We start from the raw sequence: 27,780 nt of genomic DNA, 5'->3' as shown, positions 1-27,780 counted from the left end.
AGGCATGTGGTGTGGGCAGCAGTAGAGGCTTCTTCTGGCTACCACAAGTAGACTGCTGAGCCAGCACAATTGCTGGCCCAAGCCTCCCCTACTCAACCTGGGGTAACAGACTGTGCACCAGAGCACGCTTGGCATGGGCATTCCTTGGGGACAAGTAGGTGTGCCACTGCTACTTGCCCCTGAGAAAACACACATTACCGCTTATCTGGACATGCCCTAAGGTGCCATCCAGCCCTACCTTCTTCCTTATCACTGGAGTATCTGGGTACCCCACATAATGCTGTGAGCAACCATCTGTCAGTCAGAAAACTACCTTCAGTTGAGTCCCCAAGTCTATCAAAGCTTCCATTCCTCCTATGTACTAAGAGCCAGTGTCCCTGCCCTACTGCAAGTGTGTATAAGGTATTCATTGTTCCCATCCAGGATGGGGACCTGGCATCCTGGAGCCAGGAAGATGCAAATAAGCTCTCAAAGCAGAATAGCCTACAAAATCCCACTGCAGTGAAAACTTTTCTGGCCCCAAGCCAGAATAAACAAACAGAAGATAAGCACTGCCTCGGAGCATTACTAAGTTACAGTTGGTAGCACCAAACCTGCACTGTGAACAGTCACTCACAAACGGGGAGTGCATTTCTCTCCTGGGATTGTGGTGACAGAGACTGTTTATAGACGTAAGATTTGAAGTGTTTCAAATGCCTTTAAAATGTTACAAAAGGCAAGTGTAGAGATGTACGTATCCACAAAAACATTCTAAAAATGGTCAAGGCATGCCCAAATGAGTAGAAATCAGGCACTAGCTGAGCACGGTATGATGCTGGTTTGTCCTCCAGGGACTCCACAATGCAGCGATTTCCTCCACCACAGCTCCAAGCGGTCACTCTCTGACTCCTGCCAAATTCTCCTGCCTCAAGGTCACAGGGCTTATATGAAGCCTTGCTTACCTACTTACTGATCAGCACAAAGGGATGGTGGACATTCTGTGCCAAGCTGAAGGCATAGGTACATGGATCTGTTGAAGGCACAGATTCAGGGATCTGTTTGGACTCTGTGCCTTACATGAGGCCAGCCAGTAGTCACAATGTTCAAACCACCTTTTCCCAACACATCTTTCAGGAACATCAATCACTGGAATTGGGAAGAGATGCTGGACATACTCTCCATTTGGAACAATAAGGAAGTGCAGTGAGCAGACAAGATAAACCACTGCAACTAGGCCATCTTTGAGTGCATCACTGCCAAACTGGCATATCAGGAGCACAAGGCAGCAGTACTGTGCACAGACCAAGATCCAGAAGGTGTAGTATAAGAGACCCGAGATGCCAGTTTGGTTTCTGGTACCTGCAGGGTGGCAACTACCTACTACAAGGAGCTCTTATGGATCCTCACAGGGACTGATTCCATTCAGCCCCATTTCACAGTCAATACTGGTGGCCAGATACAAACCAGCAAGGACTTTGATGCCTCCCAGTAAGTTTTATGGTAACTGTGGATCACCATTTTTACTGCAGACTGACAGTTTTGCTGTCTGGAAATACAAAGTAGCACAATTATCCCTTTCCCTTTCAACCAGAAGTAGTTTAAGAGGGGAAGTCAATACCATTCCCACAGTGCTGCTGAGGCCTTGCTCCACATGTGCTGAATGAAGCAGAGAAGCTGCTGTAAAGGATACCCTCTAGTACTACTCTAAAGCTGGCTCTGGCAGGCTCAAGACTAGGTAGAGTAACTCTGGGTGGAGTGATTCAAACTGTAGCTAGTATTAGGCTCACAGGGATGGCACTAGCTGTGCCATATATTACCAATGCCCGAGGCAGTAGTTCTTAACCATTTTAGACTCAAGTTACCCCTCAGAAAATGCCAGCTCTTAGTTTTCATTCATTTTCTGATTAACAAAAAACAGCAGAGTAATTTTGCAGTTACACAGAACTCAGAAAGCCCACAGCAGGTCAGGATATTTTAATGCTCTGGATTCCTATTTGAAATATTTTTCTTGTGAATAATGTATGAACACCTAATGTGCTAACATTGAGTTGGTACCTCATAGAACTTTTAAAAGGATCTGAAGGTACCTTAAGGTGTCACAGCACCCTGGCCTAAAGGCATCCCATGGGACTGCCTGTCCATGTTGATATTTGGTATTTTACTCATCTCCAGAAGTCAGATGATTACATTAGAGTCTCAGTTTCAATTTAAAAGAAAAAGTCCGTTTCTACCCCTTGTAGTTGCCAAGAAAAGCTAGCAACCACAAATGTGACCTCTGTGGCTCTCCTGGCTCACATGACAGAGATGACTATTAGAACACAATTTTAAAAGCCTAAATTTAAAACGAATATCCTGGGGCTTCCATCCTAACTTTCAAACCCTCGGGGCTGGTACAAGTAAGTGCTCCTACCGTCTCTTTCACCAGACTGCATCTTTGATTTGGATAAGAAACAATCCTGTAGGTCTGCTGAGCAGATGGAGGCCCCGTGGGATGCTCGGGGACATTGCCTACTGACTTCACCAGGACGAAGTCAGCACAAAATTAGTTTTTTCACAGTTACAAGGGGCCAGAGACAAGACATGAACCCATTCCCAAAACCTCTTTCCTCTGGCCTGGAGAGTGCCATGGCACTCGGGGGAAACCAACACGAACTATCAGACCTATGAAGTTATCCAGTAAGGAAAGGTTGCTGCTGGAGAATAGTCCTATTGAGGGCCCCATCCCCCACCTGATAGGGCTTATAACCACTTCTTTGCACAGTTGAGGATGATCTTTTAAACAAAATAAAGGACACATAACTTTTCAGACAATCAATGATTTTTCTACTGAAAGATTGGTAACTGGACTCTGGGGCTGTGAGGTTCTCTCCTATTACCTCTGCAAGGGGCTTTTCAGGATCTTCCTCCTAGACACTGTCAGACCATTTCTCCTGATATCAGTGCATGCAGGATTTGAGCAGCTTTGGGAAGCAGTACATGTGTGAGGACCCAATTATTAAATCTAGGCAGATTAAAAACCTGCAGAAGTTTGGGCACATCGTTATCAAATAACACAGCTATATCCTACTGAACCTTGTCTTTACACATCACAGATCTGAGCATGATAGATGTCACAGAGTTCCTGAGCTTGGAGCTTTGTGATGGGATTTGAATATGACAGGCCATTTGCTGTATGGGCTATTAAGAATGTCAGGGGGTGGGGGTCCAAAACATGATAGTTTTCAATCTCAAAGTCTCTGTACTCTTCCTACTGCACGGCATGTAAGTCACAGAGAACTCAACCTCCCAAGGTCAAATATTTGTTGTAACAGTCAGCTAGGAATTGAGTGCATAAACAACACATGAACACAGCTGACCTTCATGCTAGGATCCCCTCAAACATGATTCATTTAACTCACTCACAGTGCCTCTCTAGGAACTACCCCATTTCTTCTTGGGATGATACTACTACCTGCAGACCTTTAAAACAAACAGTGCTTTACCAGAAAAAGCAAATCATTAGTTCTGGCTAGCTCCATAGCATCTGCATAGGTCGGGCACTTCAGACAGACTTTTTGGTGCTTTTATCTAATAGTTGATTCAATCAACTATTAGATAAAAGTGCCAAAGAGCCCCACTAAAGCACCCAATCTATACAGACATTGGGTGAGTTGGGTCCAACTAACATGAAGCCTCTTTTGGACATGTGCTGGGCTCAGCATGGGAGAGTGCCGAATTTTAAGTAAAGCACTGTATTTTGGGGAGGGTTAATATCTGTATTCCTAGTTACAATAGAACTGCATCCTACCAATAAGCTAGCTCAGAGGATATTTTCTATTTCTATTTTCTATGAAGCTTTTTGTTTTCAAATGCTGAGATTTGCCTGCTTCTTTTTACAATCTAACAAACAGAAGGACACTATATTGCTCACTATCACCACAGATGATACAGATCCCTGCTTCTATAGTTATTCTGTTCTACGGTTATTCTATTTGCTGGTGTCTCTTCTGCCAGATTCAGGATTCAAAGGTAATGCGAGAGAACAGCCCCAGAGCCCAGCTAGCAATATTTCAGTAGAGAAATCATCGATTTCTGTAGTTAAATTCAAATCTTATATGGAGTGTGAGTCCAGCCAAGCAATGCTTCCTTGTTCAGCTGAAACACAGATTGCTTCACCTTACTGAATCTCAAAAGCTGTCTGAACTCTAGAAGTCCCCTCTCATGGGATACCTACGTCTGCTTCCCAAACAATCAGGGCTAGCTCCATGAAGGAAGGTTATATTTAAATATTGTTAATCTACCAAATGGACCATGAGAAATTCTCATGGATTGAGATGCCAATCAATCCATTAGAGAAGTTACTATATCTTCTTCGCTAAAGCCAACAAACCTTCACTTACCATTTGGGAGTTAGGAGGCTCCCCAGGCAGGGGGAGTCAATCCTGAATGAATCTGAATCAGGGGCAGCCTTGCACAGTGCTCTGCAGATGAGCTCAGGTGGAAGGATTACATCTTCAAATGAGGACAACTCAGTGCTCCTTTGTTGTATGTACAGAGAGGCTTGGAGCCCATGGCCAAATCCTTGTGCAAAAATAGGGTCTTCTGTGTGATGCTTTTAGCTGCATCAAATACTCTGAGCTCCTCCCTTTACTGAATGTGTTCTTGGTTGACAGTCAAAGAGATGCAAGCTGGGCTTTCCAGATGGGAAGCCTCTGGAAACTTTACACTATGCAAGTAGATGCTGGAGCACAATGGCCAAGTCTGTGCTATTTACCAGACACTTTCCATACACAGGCCTGCAAACAAGGCTCACTTTGTGCACACTCCCTTTGGGTCTTACTTACTTGCCTTGACCTTTTGTATCCCATCCTGTCCTGCTGAGAAACTTTTTCCATATAATGTTCACTCAGAAAGCCCATTGTGCAGTGCTTGGCCAGCTGGAATGTACCACTGGAAAAAATGAACTTTTAAAGATAAACATGCCCTCCTAGAACAGCTACACTGCTACAGCCACAATGGCCAGGGAAGGGTCAGTCTCTCCTTTATGTAACAGTAGCGACTCCAGGCCCTATACCAGAAAGGGAGCCCCTGTATTTGTGAGGGACATTTCAGAGAGTCCTGTCTTCCTCCCATGGTCCTGACACTAAAACAGCATCCCTCCCATGCTCCCAATGCTACAACAGCATCCCTGCCATTCCCCTTTCCTTCCGTGGCATCCCTGCCCTCTCCCCAGCTAAAACAGTGCATGGTGTCACCAGTATAACAGCCTCTACTCAGCACTGGTGAGGCTGCAGCTGGAGTACTGCATCCAGTTCTGGGTGCCACACTTCAAGAAAGATGTGACAAAACTTGAGAGAGTCCAGAGAAGAGCCACCCGTATGATTGGAGGCCTGAAAAGCAAGCCATATGAGGAAAGGCTGACAGATAGGGGACTGTTCAGCCTAGAAAAGAGAAGACTTTGGGGGGACTTGGTGGCAGCTTACAAATATATCAGGGGAGAGCGTCAAGGGCTAGGTGAACAACTATTCACCAAAGTGCCCCAGGGGAAAACCAGGAGCAACAGTCATAAACTCCTAGAATAAGGTTTCGACCAGATATAAGGCAAAATTTAATGGTTTGTGTGACCAGACTCTGGAACAGACTCCCAGCAGAGGTGGTGCAGGCACCTACCTTGGAGATCTTCAAAAGGGGACTGGATGTACACCTTGCTGGGGTTATTTGACCCCTACAGTCTTTCCTGCCCAAAGCAGGATGGCTGGAACCAATGATCTCACAGGATCTCTTTCAGCCCTAAACTTTTGTGAATCTGTGTGAATATGTGTCACACTTCCTTCTAATACTACAGTGACCCTGCTCTGGTTGATTCCAGAGCTATCCAGGCCAACTCCTCCCATCACAATTTGTTTGTCTCTTCTATTTGAACCTGAAGCTGGAGAACACTCTGACTAGCACTGTTAGTAGCAGTTCATCTGGATTCCTGTAATATACCCCCAGAGACTGCAACAAGGGGTGCAGGATAAACACATTCAGAAAGCTCCAATCCTTGGCTAGGCCATGGGATATTCAATTCTTAGATGCGCAGAAACACAAGTTTGCCTGTTCCCCATGGCCTATCTGTTAGCCATAATATTTCAGCCAACAGGAACTGTACTGGGGCCTCAAAGAACAGTTTGTATTCACTACAAACAATAGGAAATAAGCCCTGACTGCCAGTTTCTGTAGCAGTATCAGCTCAATGTTCCCTGTGTACAGCAGCCTGTGGGCTATTCCTAACACGGAGGAACCAGGTTCACAGAGGCTGATTAACAATGAAATAGTCCCAAAATGGTAATTGATGATTCCTATTCTTCATTCAGAAGCAATTTCCATTTTGTATAGGGCTCTACCACATTCCTGAAATGTCACTTTCCTGCGACATCATCAGAAAATTGTTACGCTTTCCTTGGGAACATGAGAAAGTAGCTTGCTTAACTATCCTGTTTGTGAAAGAGTGAGCAGTTGTGGAAGTGACTCAGTGACTGCTGCTGCCATCAGACAGAATGTGGCATGGCAGAGTTGGACAGAGAGAAAGACTGTAATAAACAGTTGAAGGCAGAGAGCTGCTCCATCTTCTGCAAGCCTCTGATAAAATTGGCCTGTATGTGTGTTTTTCGCTCTCTCTGTCCAACTAACATGTGGAGGTAGTTGCCTAGTTAGCAGGTAACTAGAGATGGGTAACGGGGGCATGAGTCCCAGGTACCAAGAAAAAGGGGGCACCAGCTCTGGGATTCAGGGCTGCACTCATATAAGGAAAGGAGATCCGGGCTGCATTTGAAGAGGGGTGGGGGATTGGGGCAGCACTGCTGCAGGGGGATGAATCGCTGAATTCAGCTTTGTGATGCTCCAGTGGTGACAAGATTCAGCAGCACCTCTACCCCTGTGTCTGTGTTATCTTCCATATGGCAAGGAGGGTCACTGGAGTTTGTGCCCAGGGCACTAATACTACCAGTTACACCTCTGCTGACTAGTACTGTCTGTCTACTTAGATAGAAGCTGTTTTAGTCTTGTAACTTCCCAAAACCCAGGACTAGCATTTCTGTTTTATTTTGTAATTTATGCAACAGACCACAGGGCTTGTAAAATGAAGTGTGGGTAAGGCAAGCAAGGCAGCAGCATTTAACATAAGGAACAGGCAGCAGTGAAATAAGGAAGTGCAATATGCTGCAGCTGCACCAAGCAGCAGCAGCTGTCCTAGACGTGCACAATGTCGCCAATACATCCCTAATTCAAGATGTGGATGCTGCCAAAAAGCAGTTGTGGGAGTGAAAAGGAGGCTTCAACATAAATACAACAATATATTTCACTAAGACAGAAGCTGCAGCATTAGACTTCAAGGCTTAGTCCTTAGTGGGCATGTTTACACGTGTATTTCAGCACGACTAAATTGAATGTGCATTAAGCTAATGTGCACTAAGTGATTTTTGGCAGGTGTCTACACGTGCAGGGAGTTGTCACTAAAGTAAGTGCATAGTGCCAAGTCCCTGTAGCCCTGCCATGTGCCCCTAGTGGTTGGGCACACCCAGTACTAAAGTTAGTGCCGGGTCACATCTACACATGCATTAATGCACTTATTTAATCTCACCTAAATTTGACACCTGTATTTGCAAATGTAGGTGCAATTAGCCTAATTTCACCATTTTAAATCAGTATTAAGGGCAAACACTTGTAGATGCGTGCCCATAATGTGCATTAAATTAGGCTAATGTGCATTAATACATCTCATGTAGACATGCCCAATAAGGATCATTTCCAAGTATTATCAGTGTATAGACCAAGCACAACTAGAAGACAGCCTACATAGCCACAGAGGCTGTGTCCATACATGCAGGCACGTGTACTTGCAGCAGCTCAAGTAGCAGCGGCACAAATTTGGCCCAGCTCCTCCCGAATCTTCAGCCAGGCTCAGCTAGAGGCTGGGGCCAGCACCTGTGCTTTCCCCAGCAGTATAAAAACCTGCCCTGATGAGCAGCTCAGGGCTACCTGCCTTCAGTAGCTTCTGAGTCCCACCCAGTTGGTATCTGGGGACACTGTCCCTTTGTGCCAACTAGACTGCTGAAGCAGCCCTAAACTAGAGGTGCCCCTGCACCCTCTACCCACTGCAGTAGTTTGGCAATAGGGGCTGCTGCCTGGCTGTGATCTACTGCCACCTGCAACAGCATCCGCCCCCTTGGACCTGCAGTCCCATGGCTGCATGCCTGCCAGACCCCGATGGGGACTGCATAGCCACCTGGGCTGTGGTATGGCCACTGAAGCAGAGCCTCCTGCACCTCTGGATTAGCTGCCAGTGGGCCATGGCTACATAGTTGGCTTTTGTACAGCACAGCTGTCATGTCTTCTGGTGCCCCCACTCTGCCATCTGGGCAGCTATTGCCTGGAAGAGGTGCTCATTGTGGTGACCTGCTTTGAACTGTTGAAGTATGTCCTCCTGGCCTCAAATGGCCAGGAAGTCAGTCACCTCATCTACCCTCCAGTTGGGTCCCTGGTGCTGCCCCTGGGCATGCTCCTCTGCCTGGGTCCCACCAATTGCCTCACCAGCAGGAATCCTGGGGTTCCCTGTTTAAAAATAGCAAATTATCTCATAAAAACCTCATATTCTCTCATTAAAATACCAAAAATTTGCATTCTTTTGCAATTAAAATGAAGCACCGCTATATAGAGAGAGATCAGTTGGGCACTGTTTTATTGATATATTTACAATTTTAAAGCAATTTAGAAGCCTACCAATGCCTCTATCATCATAGTGAAATGAAGTCTAAATATCTATACACTTTGGCATTTGCTTTTTTTTATCACAGAAAAATCAGAGCTGCCTCTGCCCCCTTTGCTCACCAGGATGTGGGGCACTGAACAGCACTGATGCCAATGCCTTGCCCCTGCCCATGCCCTTGCCCCTTACTCCCAACCCACAGCCCCACCAATGCCTCTCACTCCTGACCTACAGCCCCTGCCTGCCCCTACTAGCTCTCTCCCAGCAGCAGCTCCATCCCAGTACCAGGACATGAGTCCAGCTGCAGCTGTCCCACCACTGCTTTGTGGCTCTGAGCAGTGCCAGCCTTTGCTGTTCTGCTCCCTACACCTGTGCCCATGCCCTAGTAATCCCCATGTTGTTCCTGGAAAGCTCTTGCCTGGGGCTCAGGGACTGGGCTGAGCAAGCCCCTTCTCTTACAGGCCAGCACAGGCTGCTCTAGGGCAGTGGTGGGGCTCTAAGCCCAGCTCTGGCAGCCTCTCCTACCCAGAGCGCTCTCCCATCCCCATCCCCAACCTCCATCTTTCTCTCTGTCTCACACCCCCCACTCTGCTGCCACAGCATTCCATCACACTCCCAAAGTGGTTCCTGGGACCAGAAGCCCTCCCAGGCTGGGGCCACATGTCCCAGCACTGGTGTGGGCATGAGACAGGGCTGCAGTGTAGCAGTTTCCCCTGCAGCTGTGGCTCCCACCAGCAGATCCCATAATGACTGATGGCTGGGCACCCAAGGTATGAGATTTGTGAAGGGATGTGAGTGGGTTTAGGGGTGGGTGAGGTTTGTGGGAGGTGTGGGGCTTGTGTGGGAGTCTAGGGGGGTTGTGGGTGGATTGTGGGGGGTTTGTGAGTATTGAGGGACTGTGTGGGGGTGGGGGGCAACTGTGTGGGAGGCATGGGTCCCTGGGTGGACCCCTGGCAGTGCGTGGCACCACCTGAGACCTGGGGGCTCCATGCAGCACACAGAACCAGCCCAGCCCACTGGCCTGTGCCTTTGGCTAGGACCAGGCCAGCTCCTGCCACTACCTGCAACTCCCAGAAATGCATGCAGGAACCACATGCCATTGGCCTGGGCCAATTCCTGCCTCCATGGAGCTGGCCCAGTTTGATGGTATGCAGAGCACATGGAGGCAGGAGCATGCCTGGCCTGGGTCATGGCAGGAGCTGGCCTGGCCCTGCCAAAGGTGTGTGCCAGTAGGCTGGTTCTGTGCACCACATGGAGCCCCTGGATCTCAGGTGGCATTGTGTGCTACTGGGGGTCTCTGCCAGTAGCAGGCCACGAGTGCTCCAGTGGCCTGCTGCTGGCTGCTGCTGCTCAGGGGGGAGGAAGGGTTATGCGACATGGGGGGGCATGGGACCCACCCCTCCCACACATTCCCCCCACCTCCACACAGTCCCCCCCACCCCATGTCCTTCCTTACTGGGAACAGAGCCTGGGTCCCAGGCATCTCCAAGTCATCGCTGCATCCTTGCCCCACTTCTTTTTTCTCAAGCATGCTGAGCCAGCAGGGGCACCTGGCAGGCATAGAGACATTCTGGCCCCATGTTAGAGTGTCTCTTTGGAGGACCCAGCCTCCAGTTGCTTCAGGGTATGCTCCAGGAGTGCACCATGTGCCACTTTTTTCCAATGTGATTTCTTTATACTAGGATTTCTATAGGCAGACAGATGGGCAGGCAGGAAGTAGAGACTTTAATGGGGAGAGATGGGGGAAGAAGAACAGGGACCTGAGACTGCAGGGGACAGAAGCAGCACAGAAGTGGGGTTGGGGGGAGGAGTGCGATCAGGGAAGAAGGAGGAGGCCTGAGGCTGTGGAGTGTGGGCAAAAGGAGGGTAAGCAAGGTAGGACAAGTGGCAGGAGACAAACTGCCTGCCTTTCCCAACACTTTCATCCTACCTTCCCTGCTCATGTCTCCCCTGCTGCCTGTTCCTCACTGCTCCCTCCACTGCTTGCCCTCTCACTACCTCCCCCAGTGCCCCCACCACTGCCTGCCCTCTTACTGCCCTCCCCCTTCTGTCCCTCTATCACCTGCACCATTACTGCACCTTCATTGCCTATCCTCCCACAGTCTGCAGTAGTAGGGGGGACAAATTTAAGACAGTCCTCCAATAATTAGATTAAATACATGGAAAATTAAAATAATTACACATTTTCCATGTATAGAATCTAATTAGGTGGGGGGCATCTTAAATTCATGGTTGTCCTAAATTCAACTAAATATGGTAGTTTCCTATAGGACCCTGTTTCATTCAATGCATAAGTTGAAGAATACTCACAAAATGAGCAGCTATTTTAACACCACCACCTCTTGTTCCGAAGGAGACATTAAAGAATGGGAGCACTAGGGCTGTCTCTTCCCCTGTGCAACCAAGGTTAGAAGAGAGAAAATCCAGGGAAGACCCATTCTAGCAACTAAAGAAACTGAACCAAACGGGTGAAAACAAGACAAACTTTTTAGATGTTTTCATGAAGCAAAAAGCAACTGAACTGTTTGCTTTCACCTTAAGGGATATATTTCACTGAGAAGCAAGTATTATTTTTAAAAATAATATTTTTAAGTTGAAAGAAATAACACTAGACAAAAAGCTGTTCTGAACTGAAAAAAATGAAATATTTTGATTTTTAAAGACATTCATATAAAGAACTCTACAAAACTGAGATAAATTTACAAGGTGTTTGGGTGCTGTCTAATGCACACTTTTTGTTGAAAAATATTCAACCCCAGAATTTTATGCAGCTCTAAATGAACCCATCCCCTACCCTGCTCTCCTAGGGGGCCTGTAGAAGTGGGGCAAGACTGCTGTAATTATGTGCTGCAATTAATTGAGTCTCCTGGAGCATGCTAGTTAGTGTGCTCCACCTCCAGCCAATGTCTGCATCTCTGTATCAGTGTCCCACGCTTCAAAATGGTGACAGGGCTGCTTTAACTAAAGCTTGTCAAACGAGCCCAGGCTGCTATCTCAATGTGTGGGGATGCTGATACATGAGATGCTGTGGGCACTATAATTAAAGCAAAAGGCACCAGCCTGCCAAAGTTTACTGCTGACTTAGTTAAGGAGCACTTGGAGGGGCTGGATGGGTACAAGTCAGTCGGCCCAGATGACCCCCATCCACAGGTGCTGAAAGAATTGGTCAGTGTTACAGCTGAGCCACTGGCACAGCAGTTTGAGTGCTCATGGTGCTCCGGCCAGGTCCCTAAGAACTGGAAAAGGGCCAATGTGGTGCCCGTTTTTAAGAAAGGGAGAAGGGATGAGCTGGGTAACTTTAGGCCAGTCAGTCTTACCTCTATCCCTGGGAAAATACTGGAAAAATCATCAAAGAGCGCATTTGTGAAGGCCCAGCAGGGGAAATGATATTGAAAGGAAATCAGCACAGGTTTGTCACAGGTAGATCCTGCCTGACAAACCTTTTATGACCAGGTCTCACACTGCCTTGACACAGGAGCTGAGGCTGATGTCATCTACCTGGATTTTAGGAAGACTTTTGACACAGTTTCACATCCTATTCTCAAAAGAGAGCTAGCAGACTGTGGAGTGGATGCCTACACAGTCAGGTGGGTGGCCAACTGGCTTAGGAACCGCACCCAGAGAGTGGTGGTGAACGGGTCGTTCTCAGCCTGGAAGGAGGTGGGCAGTGGGGTCCCGCAGGGTTTGGTCCTTAGACCAGTGTTATTTAATGTCTTCATCAGTGATTTGGACGTGGGTGTGGGGATGACCTTCTCCAAGTTTGCAGATGATACCAAGTTATGGGGGAAAGTTAACACATTGGAGAGCAGGGAGCAGATACAGGCCGACCTGGACAGGTTGGATCAATGAGCGGAACGAAATAGGATGCAATTCAACAAAGATAAATGCAAGGTACTCCACTTAGGAAGGAGGAATCCCCAGCACACCTATAGGTTGGAGGATGACCTCCTCAGAAGCTCAGAGGCTGAGAGAGATCTTGGAGTCATAGTTGACTCCAAGATGAACATGAGCTGGCAGTGTAACGAGGCCATCAACAAAGCCAGTCGCATCTTGTCGTGTATTAGCAGATGCATGACCGACAGATTGAGGGAGGTAATGCTCCCCCTCTATGCGGCATTGGTCAGGCTGCAGTTGGAGTACTGTGTCCAGTTTTGGGCACTGCACTTCAAGAGAGACATGGAGAATCTGGAGAGGGTCCAGAGGAGGGCCACTCGCATGATTAGTGGCCTCTGTGAAAGACCCTACAAGGGGAGGTTGAGAGATCTGGATCTCTTCAACCTTCACAAGAGATGTCTGAGGGGAGACCTTGTAGCTGCCTATAAGTTTATCAAGGGAGGACAACAGGGAATTAGGGATGTGCTGTTTACCAGAGCACCCCAGGGAGTAACTAGGAATAATGGGTGCAAACTAGTGGAGAGTAGATTTAGGTTAGACATTAGGAAGACTTTTTTTTACAATAAGGGTGGCCAGAGTCTGGAATGGGCTTGCAAGAGAGGTGGTACTATCACCTAACTTGGAGGTCTTCAAGAGGAGGCTTGATAGTCACCTGGCTGGAGTCATCTGACCTCGGTCCTCTTTCCTGCCAGGGGCAGGGGGTCAGACACGATGATCCATTATGGCCCCTTCTGACTCTACAATCTATGAATCTATGAAAGCGATTCTTGGAGCTGCTCTAATTAAAGTACCACGCCCCTCCCCCCATCCTTGGAGTACATGTAAAAACACCCCTAGTCTCTTCACCTGTTCTACACCACATCCTCTTGACTTTTCCTCCCTCCTCTCTCCTGTTTTGCCTCTTTCCTTCCCTTTTTTCTTCTGCTCTCCCAGCCTCCAACCAAAATATTAATTGTGACAAAACCACTATCTCCCCTTGATCAATATGTTTATTAGACTGTTCCCCCTCCCACTGATTATTCTGAGTAGGCACATCTACATGAGAAGCTATGTTGTTTTAGCAACGAGCTAGGGCGATGTAACTCGTTGCTATGGCAAAGTAGTGGCGACAGGCACAAACCATGACACCAACGCTACTGCACAGTAGCAACCAGCAGTAGATCGTTGCTACTGTACAGTAGGGTCAGAAACGACCCACGCACTGCCAGGACTGTGTAGCAAAGGTGGTTACTGCGCAGTCATTTAGTACTTACTAAAGCAAGTACTAAATAACTGCACAGTTGGGTGCACATGTATATGCACCCAGTGTTTATTAAATCCAATTTTAAACAACCTTGTTTGATTGCTGTTTGTAGCTTGTCTCCCTTCCCCCTCCCCCTCCCCTTTCTGTTCTATTTAGTGTGCAAGGTCTTTAGGAAAGGACTGTCTGAACTCTGCGTCTACACTGATATCCATACAATAGACCATAATTTCAGCCAATCCCTAGGCATTATGTGTGGTCCTATATTCGATTCCAACTCTACAAAACCATGTAAATAACCACAATTTTAAACAATTTTTAATTCTGAATTTCCTGGGTTTATAACACTTGTGTTTTTGAGATTACTATTTCAAGATGAACCCACCCCCTACCCTGCTCTCTCAGTCTCTTCACCTGTTCTTCACTCCATCCACTTTGCTTTTCCTCCCTCCTCACCCTAAATTGCTGATATAGCTCCTCAGCTTTAACTCTTTCTTAACATAGACTCGAGGAGCCATTTGAATTAAAGTGTGCACAGTGCCTTGTTTATCAGCATTCCCATGCAGAAAAATGGTGGTGGGAGTTTTAGTTAAAGTACCTCTGCCACCACTTTTCAGTGCAGGGACACTAATACACAAGGTGCTGGAGTTTGCTGGAGCACAGTAAATGCCCCAGCAGACTCAATTAATCGAGTCTACTCCAGTGTGCTGTAATTACAGTGCATTGGGACAGCCTTGGCGCATGTGTATAGCTGTGTGGCAATACATTTGACGCTGGCCATAACTTTTTTGATTGCTTGTTAATCTCACATTGAAATGAAAATATTTTCTTCCTCCATGTTCAGTTCTGATCCTTCTACAAAGAGAACCAAACAAACATACATACAAAACATGCAAAAAAAATCTAAAGAGCAGGCTCTTCTACTCAGAACAGGCAAAACCTGGAAGCCAGATTCCCCTCTTCTTCACCTACATGAATTAGGGGTAACTTCCACAACAACAGATGAAATTACACACATATAATAAACCAACTGAAGGCATCTTCAGCTTGTTTCATCTTGAACCTGAAGATAAATGCCCTACATTTGAAAGCTTGTTTAAATCTATCCCCACCATAAAATTTGTCCAATAAAAGATATTACCCACAAAAAGATATTACTTTGCCTCTTGCATAAATATGCAATGGTTTCCAAATTTCAATGTTGCCTGTTTCTGCTCTTCATACACACTTTATACATTCCCTTCATATATTTGAACAAACGTAAATAAATTGTAACATCATTCATATGCCTGTGGATGCTGAATGAAGGCTATATTAGCATACAGAAAGAGAAAGCACAACTCCACAGATCTTACAGTCTAGACAGACAGAAAGGCAGGAAATGGCCCTGACATGAGAAGTGAGGTGCCCAAGGTCACACTGCAGGCCAATTTACAGGCCTAAATAGTTAATAGAAAATATGTCCTTAGATGGCGCTCAAGAGAACACTACACGGTTCCTTGGTTTCACTGTCAATACAACTTTTGCTAGATGTACACCTTGCTGGGGTCATTTGACCCCAGGACTCTTTCCTGCCATGGCAGGGGGTCGGACTAGATGATCTACTCAGGTCCCTTCCGACCCTAGAAACTACAAAACTATGATAAATCCTTACATAAACAGCTCTCTCAGGAAGAGTCCTAAACTGCCTGAGTTACATGGTGAGAAGAGAGACTGACTGAAGTAGGGATTTTCTTCCTCCCCTTGCATGATTTTTCAAGGTCCAGTTATTTTGACCTCCTGTTTCTATTAGGCAGAAGAATTATTCATAGGATAATTGAAGAAAATTATAAGTCACACTCTAGAAGCATCTACACAGGAAAATGATTCCTGATAACAAAAAGTTTGTTACTCCAGCAGAGAAAAGTAGAGCACGGGGCAATGCCTGGAAGCTGAAATCAGACACATTCAGGCTGGAAATGAGGCACACATTGTTAATAGTGAGGAGAAGTAATGGGTGGGACTTACCAAGGGACTGTCCATCACCAAGAGTCTTTACATTGAGATCAAATGCCTCTTTCAAAGGACTGGTGCAAGCCCAAGCAGATGATACAGGCCAGATGTTAGAACCACTAGTCAGAGCTCCCTGATTTGTACTATGCGAGAGGTAAAAACCAGTGGTTGCTGGTCCCTTCTGGCTTTAGAGCCTCTCAGCTCTGACAGTTCCTCAGAGCTGGGAGGAAAGGTGATACCACACCCCTTGCTTTTACTTATGCAAATGAGCCTAGGGTTCTTTAGGGAAATGCCCAGACTAGCAACATACTACTGAGAGAAATCAGAGATTTAAAAAATGTAGAAACAGAGATAAACATGTGATCTCAGGAAGCACCTCCTTCTTCTGCACTTGCAGCATTTCAAAAGGGACAAATTATATTTTGTGAAAATGGATTTTTGAAAATCCCAAAACAGAGACCTTCAGCTTCAGTCCAGTATGAGTTTTCATGGATTAAAGGCAATGGATCAGACAGGAGGAAAAATAATAGCCTCTACACATCCTCAACGAGACTTCTCTATATAGCACTTTCCTTGGCTATCTGCAGGGAGTTGTAGGAAGGACCCCCATCCTCATGCAAGATGATCACTTGAGCCAGTGTATGGCTATGTTGCAGCCTGGGCAGAGAAATAGGCTGCAAATGCAGGAAGGATCCCATGATGAGTTAGGAACGTCAGGGCTCTTGAGCAATGCACCATGAGAGGGAGAGCAAGGAGAGGTCCATCAGGGATGAGGAATCTTCCCCTGGGGTCATGGAAGCTAACTTTCAGACCTCCTACAGCCACTCCCAGCAAGCAGCACTGCATTATGGTTATTATACTAGAGCAGGAAATCAAAGGCTTTCTCAGCAGGGACTGACAAGTCTCCATCCAATGGCATAACCTACTCCACCACAATAAGAGTGTCTGTCCTCCTGCAGAGGAGATTGAGAGCTACAATCTGACATCCTGGCTTCACATAATTCTGCCTTTGTTTTGAGTGGAGCAGAGCATACATATATGCTGGAAAGTTGGCTCAGGAAGTGAAATGCAGGGCTTCCTCTTCCTCTTTGGTTCTTCTGACTTTTATCCAAACCCACACTCTTTCTCAAGGTTCCTCTTTTACTCTCCTTGGCATTGTGAGAGGAAACTACTTGGTATATTTTTGAGGGTTCATAAACTAACTATTGGAGCTCCTTCATTTTTGAAAAAGTGAAGCAACTTACACAGCAGAGGAAGAATGATGGGTTAATGGTGCCCATAAGAAGGCTTCATGTAACTGCTGATCCATTCTAAACCTGATGACCCTGCAAGATGAATTCAATCTTGCTCAACAAAGAAAAATCATTTCCTATTTTCAAACAGCAGGAAAACCCCCAATGAAATTAGAGATCCTAGGGAGGAAACATCTGTGTATTTAGGAGAGTCAGCTAACCAGAGATGTGTCAGCTCATATCACATGCTGACCAAGCTGAGTCTGGAAGTTCTTCAAATGTATACAAACTGAGATAAAACAATGCAATCCTCAAACCTAAAGCGCAGAATTTAAGAAGCCTCACTGCCTTGGAGGAAAATGAAGGAATGTATCCCCCTATGGAAAAGATCTTATGGGGGCTTAGCCCTCAATGCCAAATACCAACTGATGCTCCATCTTCACTACTGATATGGAAGACAGCACCAATATAATCTACAGCTGAGACTAACTGAAGAGGATTGAACGCTGAGGAGGGAGAGAGGAAGAGAATCAGTATTAAAGTCTAAGAATGACAGGCAGGAAATATCACTTGGGGTGTTTGTACAGAGGACAAAATTGGCTTTTAAAGTGGCTTAATTGCTCCTTTGCACCACTTTAATGGCATTGCTGTTTACACGTTCGGTGGCGTATTCCACTTTAATTTCGAGACAATGTACACGTTCATCAGTGTATTTCATTTTAAATGATTTTGTTAAATAGCAAGGTAAAACCCATCCAAGCTATTTTAGTCTGCTACGTAACAAAGTGCAATGGTGCATGGGGCTCTGGAAGCCCAGATGTGCTCAGGGAAGCATGGGCTTGGTGGGCTTCCAGCACTCTGTGCACTGTCCCTGCTGCCTTCTCCTGCCACCAGCACACTCAGCCTCTCTCCTGCTGCCCTGCTGCTCTGCCCAAGAGGAAAGCCAGCCCATTCCTGGAAGGTCTCAGGTGGCAGGAAGCTGATGGGGACAGTGCATGGGGCACCGGAGCCTACCTGCCTTTCCCGTGGCTGGGGGAGTGAGCTGCTGACAGGCCAAGCAGCCCCTGGGCTGCAGGGGACCCTGGACCTTCCCTGCACAGTGGTGGTGCCCTCCAAGTGGCACCTCCCTGCTAGCACCCAGCCCAGGTGGTCCTGGGGAGTGCTGCCACTGTGGAGGGTAGCACCAGGCCCTGCACAGTTCAGGGACTGTGAGACCCAGTGGCACCTCATGCAGGCAGGCTTGACTGAGGGAAAAAAGCACTGCAGTGCCCCCTTGGCCCACCCGGGTGGGCTGTTAGCAGGTGGGTGCTCCCTGGGGATGCCACCACTGTGGAGGGAAGCACTGGGCCCTGCACAGCTCAGACAGACAGGCAGGGTCCAGGAGAAAAAAAAAAGATCAGGCTCCTTGCTGCTTTTTGCTTTGTTTTTCTTCACTTAAGCCTACCTGGATGAACTGCCAGCAGGTTGCACAGCCTCTGCGCTTTCCGGGGCTTGGTGCTTCCCTCCACAGTGGCTGCACCCCTTGGGAGTGCCCAGGCTAGGTGCTAGTGGGCAGGTGCTGCCTAGGGGGCGCTGTCACTGTGGAAGGAAGGATGGGGGTCCCCTACAGCTCAGGGACCACTCAGCCCATTGGCAGCTGCCCCCTACTCCCCACACTGTGGAAGAGGCAGGTAGGCTCTGGGGGGGAAGAAATAAAGGATCGGGCCCCCACTGCTTTATTTTTTTTTCTGGTGATGTCTGGAGGGTTGGCGGGGGGAGCAGGGGATGTGGGTGAGCTGACAGGGGGCCGTGATGCATTGTGATGTTACATGACATCATGGAATTCTCTAAGTTGAAACAGTGCATTTTTAAATGACACAAAAACCCACCTGTTAAAAACCCACTGTTTCAATTTTGGGAGAACTAAACCCCCATCACATGGACAAGCACTGCTAGAGACTCCACCAGTCCTGGGCCTAGTCCTGAGCCAATCCATCAACCTGCCTTGGAGAGAAGAAACTTGGGTGTATGGGCAAAAGTGGGACCAAAGTAGACTTGATTTTGCACTGTGGGATGGCACCAACATAAAGAGTCTTTGAGGTGCATACACAAAGGCATTCCATAAAGAGGGAAAGCTTCATCGTCTACACAGAGCTCTGTAGCCAGTGCACCTGCAATACTGCACAGTGTTCTGAGCAGCTCATCTCTGGGAAAAACCCACTGGGAAGAGCTCAGAAAAAATGGGCCTGGAGAAATAGGTGCCTGTGATCCAGAGCAGCATGGTCAGATGATGAGGTTGGAAGGTAAAAAGCACTAAGGCTAAGTACAGGCATTCAAGAAGCCAGAGGCAGAAGCACTCTAACTTTCAAGCTTTACTCCAAGTATCCAAGGTTGGGTTGAAACCAAGTGCAACAGATGTTAGCCCTTCCTTGGGGTGGGATGTGGAGCCTGCCTGCACAGGCCAAGCCCAGCAGGTAGGGAAGGCTCTCGCATACCTCCCAACTAGCCCCATGGACTCCCCAGGATGCCAAAGACTCCTGAGCAGAGACATACACTGAGCCAATCACTGACAGGTTGTTGGACACAGGCCACCATGCCCCCAACCACCTGCCATCCTAATGTCTGGGTTCTGCATTTGCATGCATGTGTGTGCATGTATGAGTGTGTAAATTTGTGTGTCTGTGTATGTGTGTGCCCAGATGCCTGGTTTCTGCGTGTGCAAATCCTGGATGTCTATATTCCCCCTAGGGGAATGTGGACGGTTAAATGTTTAAATGATGAGTATATTTATTCCAGTAATGCATTACTGCTTAATGATTAGCATGGGGTGCAGTCTGGCGGAGAAGGGAAGTGGCATCGTGTCTCAGGAACAGGAAGGCAGCAGGGCAGGCAGATGAGAGGGAGGAAGGGAAAAGTGAGGAGGAGGGGAGGAGGAAGGGAGGGGGCAAAGGAGGAGTAGTGGGTACTAGCTGTCTGTGATATGCCCTTCCATAGATTGGTAGAGATGGACAGGGTCATGTGACAGGCAGACTTCTTAGCCAATCAGTGGGCATGGGCAGGGTGGCAGCCGTGTTGCCTGGCAGAGGGAGTTAGGAGGATTGGTGGCTCCTACTGGGGAGTCACCTTTTTAAGTTTTTTTCCTCCCCGTGGATTTTGTGGAGATCACCCGATTTTGTGATTTCCATTAAATCGGTACAATCATGATTTGAGTGGGTTCCTACCCATAGCCCATCAGGTTAAAGAGGAAAACGGTAAGCAGCCTAATGACTCATCAGTTAAGCAATTAGCTGCTCATTCACAGGTGCCAAGAAGCCAGATGGAGGGAGATAACAGGTTACTTAAAGTTAAACCCAACCCGAACCCATCTTGCTTGTTCCCTCTCTCTCAGTGCTCCGGCAACTATAGTGGGCTGGGAGAGCTCCTCACCTGCTGCTGCTGCCTGTAGTTTCATATGGGCTGTGTTATCTGGCAGGGCTTGCCATCACCTCCTCTCCCTCATCAAAGGCCCAGACCATCGGTTCCCAGCAGGTCTGTGCTCCTGTGCTGCTCCAGGCAGGTGGATGTGGACCCACCTCCATGGAGAAGGACAGGGAAGGTACCAGCCTGGGGCTCTGCACTCCACAACCAGGAATATGTGTGTGTTATCAGTTAACCATTTAACTGATATAATTAAAAGAAGTTTTAAAAATGATATTTACATCCCTAGTCCCATCCCCCCCCCACCAATGTTGGTGGTCCTGTCACCTCATAGTATCAAGCTCTTTAGATCTGTGCAATCCTGGCTGACTAGCAACTCACCTGCATAGACTGGGAGATTTCCCCAGATGATCAGGACCAGAGGACTTTGAGTGCCCCTTTCCTGGTACCAGGCCATGGATTTCTAGCCTCTAGCTCCTCTAGCGCTACTTTCTGGCAGTTCTGTCTACAACCCAGGCTGGCCAGGCACTGTCCCCCTTCCCCTCTCCCTCCCCCAGGGGCATACACCAGGGTGCGGGGGAATGTGGTGTGAGGAAGAGACAAGCCTCAATTTAAAATACTGCAGTTGTCAAGTATTTACTACTGTAGTAAATAAAGAAAACCTCTTGAACATTGCCCACATCAGCTTGGTTCCTACTCCCAATTAATATAAAACAGAAAACCTTTGGAAGGAGTGGCGGGGGTGGGTGGGGGGAGGAGGGGTTGAGAAAAGGGCAGCAGAACCTGGAAGGGGGTTTGAGGTCAGACGGAATGGCATTGACCCCAGGACTAAAAAAACCCCCACAAAACCTTGGAGGGGAGGCACAAGGTAGGGGGCTTTTGACCTGGCACCCTACTTTCAGGGGTCTGAAGTCAAGACCAGGGATTTCTCTGTGTAGGAGCTAGAGACCTTCATAATCCCAATGTCTGTCTGAAAGAGCTACAGGCCAGGAGGTGGCTGCTGGGTTGAGGTACGAGTTGGGGTGGGGGGCCTGGAGGTGTAGGTCAAGAGGCATTGCCACAGTGGACATTGAAGACTTCTACCTCACCCACATGGTACCCCTGGCTCCTCAGTACTCAGGCCCATGTCTCTCCTTCAAGGACCACAAATGCATGGCTCTCACTGATGCCTGAGGGTCATGTCAGGCAGCTAACCCAAGTCAGGGGGGCTGCCTATCATAGTTTCATAGTTTCATAGTTGGTAGGGTCGGAAGGGACCTGAGGAGATCATCAAGTCTGACCCCCTGCCATGGGCAGGAAAGAATGATGGGGTCAAAGGACCCCGGCTAGGTGATTATCTCACCTCCTTTTCCGAGGGGATCTAGTGGCCATCTACAAATTTGTCAGGTGGGGACAGCAAGGAATAGAAGATGCTCTGTTTACCAGGGCACCCCTTGAAGTTACTAGAAACAGTGGCCACAAATTGACAGAGAGCAGATTTAGATTAGACATCAGGAAGAACTTCTTTTCGATAAGAGTTACCAGAATCTGGAAGGGCTTCCAAGGGAGGTGTTCCTCTCTCCTACCTTGGCGGTCTTTAAGAGGAGACTGGACTGATGGCAAGCCCTGCCAGATAACACATTTGTAGGTGGCCACCAGATCCCCTCTCAGCCTTCTCTTGTTGAGACTGAACAGGTTCAGGTCCCATAGCCTCTGCTTGTAGGGCCTGCCCTGCTGCCCCCTGATCATGCAAGTGGCCCTCCTCTGGACCCTCTCGATGCTGCCCACATCCTTCTGGAAGTGGGGCGCCCAGAACTGGACACAGTACTTCAACTGTGGTCTGACCAGTGTCGCATAGAGGGGGAGGATCACCTCCTTGGACCTGTTTGTAATGCATCTGTGGATGCATGACAAGGTGCAGTTAGCCTTCCTGACCATGTCCCCACATTGGCAGCCCATGTTCATGTTCCTGGGCCAGGGGAGAGACCATGGGGAGCAGAAGAGCTCACCCCATGCCTCCCGGCAGGTGGGTAGACAAGCTGGGCCACCAGACTCTGCTGTTAGAAGCTTTCTGGCCCAGTGAGTTGGTGAGCCATGCTCTCCCCTACCTTCTGAGTGCTCCTGAGTCCCTTTGGGACTGGCCTGGAACCAGCGTACGGGGTGACCCCAAGTGCTCAGGGGCAGCTAGTTGGGCCTCGAAATGGGATGATGTCCTTGATGGCCCAGACACTGCATCTCAAGCAGTTGAGCTGCTTCACGCACCCACTGCTACTCCCTGGAACAGGCCCTGGCAAACACTTTCCTGCCTCCTCAGACTACGAGCCAATGACTCCCACACATATTTCCTGTCCTAGCTCCCCTTTGCCCCCAAGCATCTCCCAGTCAGGGTGCAGTGGGGAGCGTCCCCCCTTAGCTGCCATTCTCTGGGGTCCCTCTCTTGGGACTTCTGTTCCTGCCCCCTCCGCCTCTGCAGAGTAGAGTGTCTGGAGCAGGACTTGCCATGATATGGTGGCTGGGTGACAGCCTGTCTCACCACTTCTGCTCGAGATGCTACAGGCTTTCTGTGGGAGCCACCGGTGCCAGCTAGGGGTGTCATAGCTGGACCCCAGGCAATCTATGACCTTGTGCATAAACTCTCTATCCTGGCACTGTGAGCCTCTCAGTTTCACTGTGCTACAGGGTGTCTCCTCCAAACAGCAAGTAGCACCTGGAGCCCCAATCATGTGACTCACCAGCCCAAGTATAAGCAACCCCTGGCTTGTCCATTTCCCCTATACACATCCTGGTTCATTCCTTGGCCTGGTCTTGCAGTCCCTAGCCCCAGAAGTCCATGGATTGTGACCATAGCTCAGAGTCTGTGACTGGAAATTGTAAAATCTCCTTATTTTGCTGGCACCCCATATGCGCACTTTCATGCATTCTGCAGATTTTCAGCCACCCATTCTGGACCCACCAGAACAGCTACTGTGAGCTGGCCTTTTCTGCATACATGTGGAGCCTGCAGCCAAGGAGGAGGGATTGCTTAGCTTTCAGGAATTGGATTGCGGGGAATGGAAAGGGGGAGGTTTGAGATGGCTATTGCAGGAGGGGGATTGGGGTTGCCCTGAGGGGCTGACAAAGTGAGTGCCTGCACCATAAGAGTTGGAATCAGCTGATGCCCATTGGACTTCACCCAAGGATCAGATCAGAGGGGAGGGGGAAAAATGCTGTTGGGCCACTTGCCAGCCTGTCCAGGTGTGCAACCTTGGAGTCACCCTGGCAGTGAGAGCTGAACGGCTGAGATAACAGTTCTCATGTGGGACTCCTTCCATCACATGTGTCCCTTTCCTGGACTGGGAGGGCAGGAGAGAGGCCGGGGGTGGGGGGAGTGTTGAAAAGGGGACTTTTTTTCTCATTCTTGCTGCACCATGATTGCAACACTTATCAGACATAGCTGTGTGCAATGTCCTTTCCCTGACCTGAGGGTGCTCTCTGCCAAAACTGCTGTTTACCATTTGTCTCCTGAGCACAATAAACACTATCAATGCCTTTCTGTGAGTGCTTTGGAGGGAGGGGGAGCTGTTTACACACAAATGTTTGAGGTATCTGTGCTTAGACTCCAGTCTGCCATAAGGCACATCATGGCCCTGCGAGAAATAGAAAGGATGGGTCAATTACGCAGATTTATGATCCCATTGAATGGGAAATGCTCTCTCAAGCGCCCAAGAGCAGGGGGAGATGGGGAAAACTGGCACCTTGGCTGGGTTCCAGATTTCAGCAGGTGAGGGTAGAGATTTCATAGATTTCATAGATGTTTAGGGTCGGTAGGAACTTCAGTAGATCATCGAGTCCGACCCCCTGCCCTGGGCAGGAAAGAGCGCTGGGTTCAGGTGACCCTAGGCAGGTGCTTGTCCAGTCTCCTCTTAAAGACCGCCAAGGTAGGAGAGAGGAACACCTCCCTTGGAAGCCCTTCCAGATTCTGGTAACTCTTATCGAAAAGAAGTTCTTCCTGATGTCTAATCTAAATCTGCTCTCTGTCAATTTGTGGCCACTGTTTCTAGTAACTTCAAGGGGTGCCCTGGTAAACAGAGCATCTTCTATTCCTTGCTGTCCCCACCTGACAAATTTGTAGATGGCCACTAGATCCCCTCCCAGCTTTCTCTTATGGAGGCTGAAGAGATCCAGGTCCCTCAATCTCTCTTCATAGGACCTTACCTGCAAGCCCCCAACCATCTAAGTAGCCCTCCTCTGGACCCTCTCAAGGTTTTCCACATCCCTCTTGAAGTGCGGTGCTCAAAAGTGAACACAGTACTTCAGCTGTGGCCTTACCAATGCTGCATAGAGGAGAAGTATCACGTCCCTAGACCTGTTTGTGATGCACTTACTAATGCATGATAGAGTGCAGTTAGCTTCACTGATCACTTTGTCACATTGACGACTCATGTTCATCTCAGGGTTGACTATAACTCCAAGATCCCTTTCTGCTGCTGTGCTGCTAATGAAGTCATCTCTCAGTGTACTGGAGATTCCCTCTCCTTAGGTGCAGTACCTTGCACTTATTTTTGTTCAACTGCATCCTATTCTGTTCTGCCCACTTTTCCAACCTATCCAAATCCGCTTGAATCCATTCCTTGCCACCTAGTGTGTTTACTTTGCCCCATAATTTGGTATCATCTGTGAATTTGGACAGAATGTCCTCCACGCCCTCATCCAGGACACTGATGAAGACATTGAACAGCACTGGTCCAAGGACTGAACCCTTGGGGATCCCACAGCCCACATCTTTCCAGGTCGATGCACTCTCTGGGTGCATCCCTTAAGCCAATTCACCACCACCTCACCGTGTAATCATGTACATCACAGCCACTTAGTTTATTTATGAGAATGGGGTGAGACACCATGTCAAAGGCCTTTTTATAATCCAAGTAAATGACATCGACCTTAACTCCTGTATCTAAGCATTTTGTGACCTGGGCATAAAAAGAAACAAGATTAGTCAGGCAGGATCTACCTGCTATGAACCCATGCTGGTTGCCCTTAAACATTGTTTTTTCTGCTGAACTCCCACAAATGTAATCCTTAATAATTTTTTCAAAGGTTTTGCCAAGGATAGAGGTGAGACTAACCAGTCTATAGTTACCCAGATCTTTCTTCCTCCCATTCTTGAAAATAGAGGCCACATTGGCCCTTTTCCAGTCCTCTGGGACCTGTCCTGAGCATGACAAGTTCTCAATCAGTTGTGGCAGTGGTTCTGCTATAACATTTGCCAATTCCTTCAGCACCCTTGAAGATCATCTCGGCCTGCTGATTTAAACACATCCAGCCCCCCCCAAGTGTCCCTTCACTAGGTCGGTGCTAACTGTTGGTGGGTTGGTGACCCTCCTGTGCCTGCCTATAGTCCAATTGGGAGACTTGTTTTGATCCGTGTTCAGGAATACAGAAGCAAAAAACTCATTGCAGAGCTCAGCTTTGTCCCTCTTATCTGTCAGCAATAGCCCTAGTCTGTCCTGAAGCGTTCCTATGTTACCATGCACCTTCTTTTTTGCAGGGGAAAGAGGTGTGGGAAAAAGTGAGAGATTCACCCTCCTCCTATGCCTCTGCATTCCCACCCCTCCAGCCACAACTCTATTGTGGGCTTCTTGGTCATAATGGCTTGAGAGAGAGCTATGACTGCAGGCAGTGGCCTTTGGCAGTTTCAGCATTCCTGCTGCCCATTCCTTTCTCCCTCCCTTCTCTCCCTGGAGGCTCTGAATTTCCTCTGGGGCTTAGGTCCCAGGTCCCCATCACAGTCATGTGGAGCTGGGGCAAACCTTACTATCACAGAACAGCTGCAGCCCCTGTGTGGGGAATGGTGTCCCGGGGCCTCCCTGCACCTCCTCCTCCTCCAACAGGCAACCTGTGGACAACTCCTCCAGAATACCCCTCGTCCCATGGGTGTGGGGGCTGTTGATTGCCCTGTTCATAGTGAGGAGGCAGCACAGGCCCTTATAGAATGGCATACTCTTCCTCCAGCCCACAGACTGCTTTCTAGCATCAAGCACATGGAAATGTTGCCTCTTCATCAATGTGCAACCATTGTCTGTTGTGCCCCTGTGTGTACATCTGCTGGGCAAGGTATTTGAAGATATCTCTGATTCAATGCCCTATCAGGAGCTGGTGCTGAATGTGCTCCTCTCCCTGGATGGCAAAGAGATCTTTTATTTATTTCCCTTTATTTCCCCAAACTGCCAGTTGTGTGCTTGGGTTTGGCTGGTGGTGACAGACAGGGTGGGTTAATTCACAGCCTGTGGCATTGCCTGTGGGGTCCCAGTGTCCATTGGTTAGGTCACAAAATGTTCAGGGGCTTTCAGCAGATGGCACATGCCCATCCTCGGTCTTCAATTCAAGGATCCTCAGCCCCCAATTGAGGAGATAGCTAGCTGCGCCCCACATGGTCCTGAGGGTACCACGGGGGGTGGGGGTCTGTCTGCTTGCCTCAGCTTGCAGATGCAGTGCTCCACCCCAACCACAATCCCCAACATGCTCAACTAGCTAGTTGATCATCTACTAGGTAGTTGATCAGTGAGAAAGACGGGGAGTCAATCTGAATTGAATGGGAATGCAGCATGTGGCAGGAACCTTCCCTCCAAAAAAAAAATATGATGGCAAATATTTAGGGTCCAACTCAGCCACCCTTGCTTCACACCCTTATAAGATGGAGGACTTTAGTGTAGTAGATTCTATTAGTGGCATGTTATGAATTTCAATCCCAAATAATACTTCCCAGGTTTTTTTTAAGTTTTATTTTTTCACTTTTGCTTTTTCTTTCCCCATCCTTTACTGGCACTGTACAAAGTCCCTGTTTAGAGATTACAATGTAAATATAGATGTCACAAGTGAGAAGGCACAAGGCACCACACTACCAAGTGGTTGTTTTGCATTAATGAATTTTGAATTCATTTTGATATTTTCAAAATAAATACACTAGATATATAGTTAATACACCTGAGCAAGGTAGAAAGTTGGGATGAATTTTGGTGGTAGATACAGTATGAAGAGGCATGAGATTTTAAAGGGAATGAGATTATAAAGGAGGTATAAGATAGAGATAAGGAGAGATCACATAAACAGAATGATTCTAGTGTTGGAACCAAAAGCATATCCCAGGTTCAGATCCAAGACTCTAACTCAAACACTCCCCTACATTGAAATTTCATATTTAAGATTTTATCCCTACTCTAAGTGAAAGTGATTTTTGAATGCACTAGGCAAAACCACAGAAATTTTGGTCCAATGTTCAGATCTAACCTAAATTTCAGGAAAACACTAACTTGGCTTGAACAAGCTACTGTTTGCATCAGAACATTACAACATTCGTTTCAGAG

At 47.9% G+C, this 27,780-nt stretch overlaps 1 protein-coding gene across 5 annotated transcripts in view; it reads right to left on the bottom strand.

Annotated features, from left to right (window-relative positions):
- Positions 1-27,780, bottom strand: part of GAS7 (growth arrest specific 7) — a 278,186-nt gene that overhangs the window by 182,928 nt on the left and 67,478 nt on the right. The window contains exon 1 of one of the 5 annotated variants that reach the window (XM_090059487.1): positions 15,846-15,905. The exons of 2 other annotated variants lie outside the window; for them this stretch is intronic. In XM_090059487.1, the coding sequence (XP_089915613.1) occupies positions 15,846-15,860 (15 nt within the window). In that variant the 5' untranslated portion in view covers positions 15,861-15,905. Of the gene's footprint in view, positions 1-4,358; positions 4,587-15,845; positions 15,906-27,780 lie in introns of those variants that run through there. 2 more of the 5 variants (XM_090059489.1, XM_090059490.1) reach the window with 2 other exon arrangements.

The sequence above is a fragment of the Crocodylus siamensis genome, chromosome 8 (genome assembly GCF_052110815.1).
Source record: "Crocodylus siamensis isolate JL-2025a chromosome 8, ASM5211081v1, whole genome shotgun sequence".
Lineage (NCBI taxonomy): Eukaryota > Metazoa > Chordata > Crocodylia > Crocodylidae > Crocodylus > Crocodylus siamensis.
Note: the sequence above shows the minus strand (reverse complement) of the source record. Positions and strands in the feature narration are given on the sequence as shown.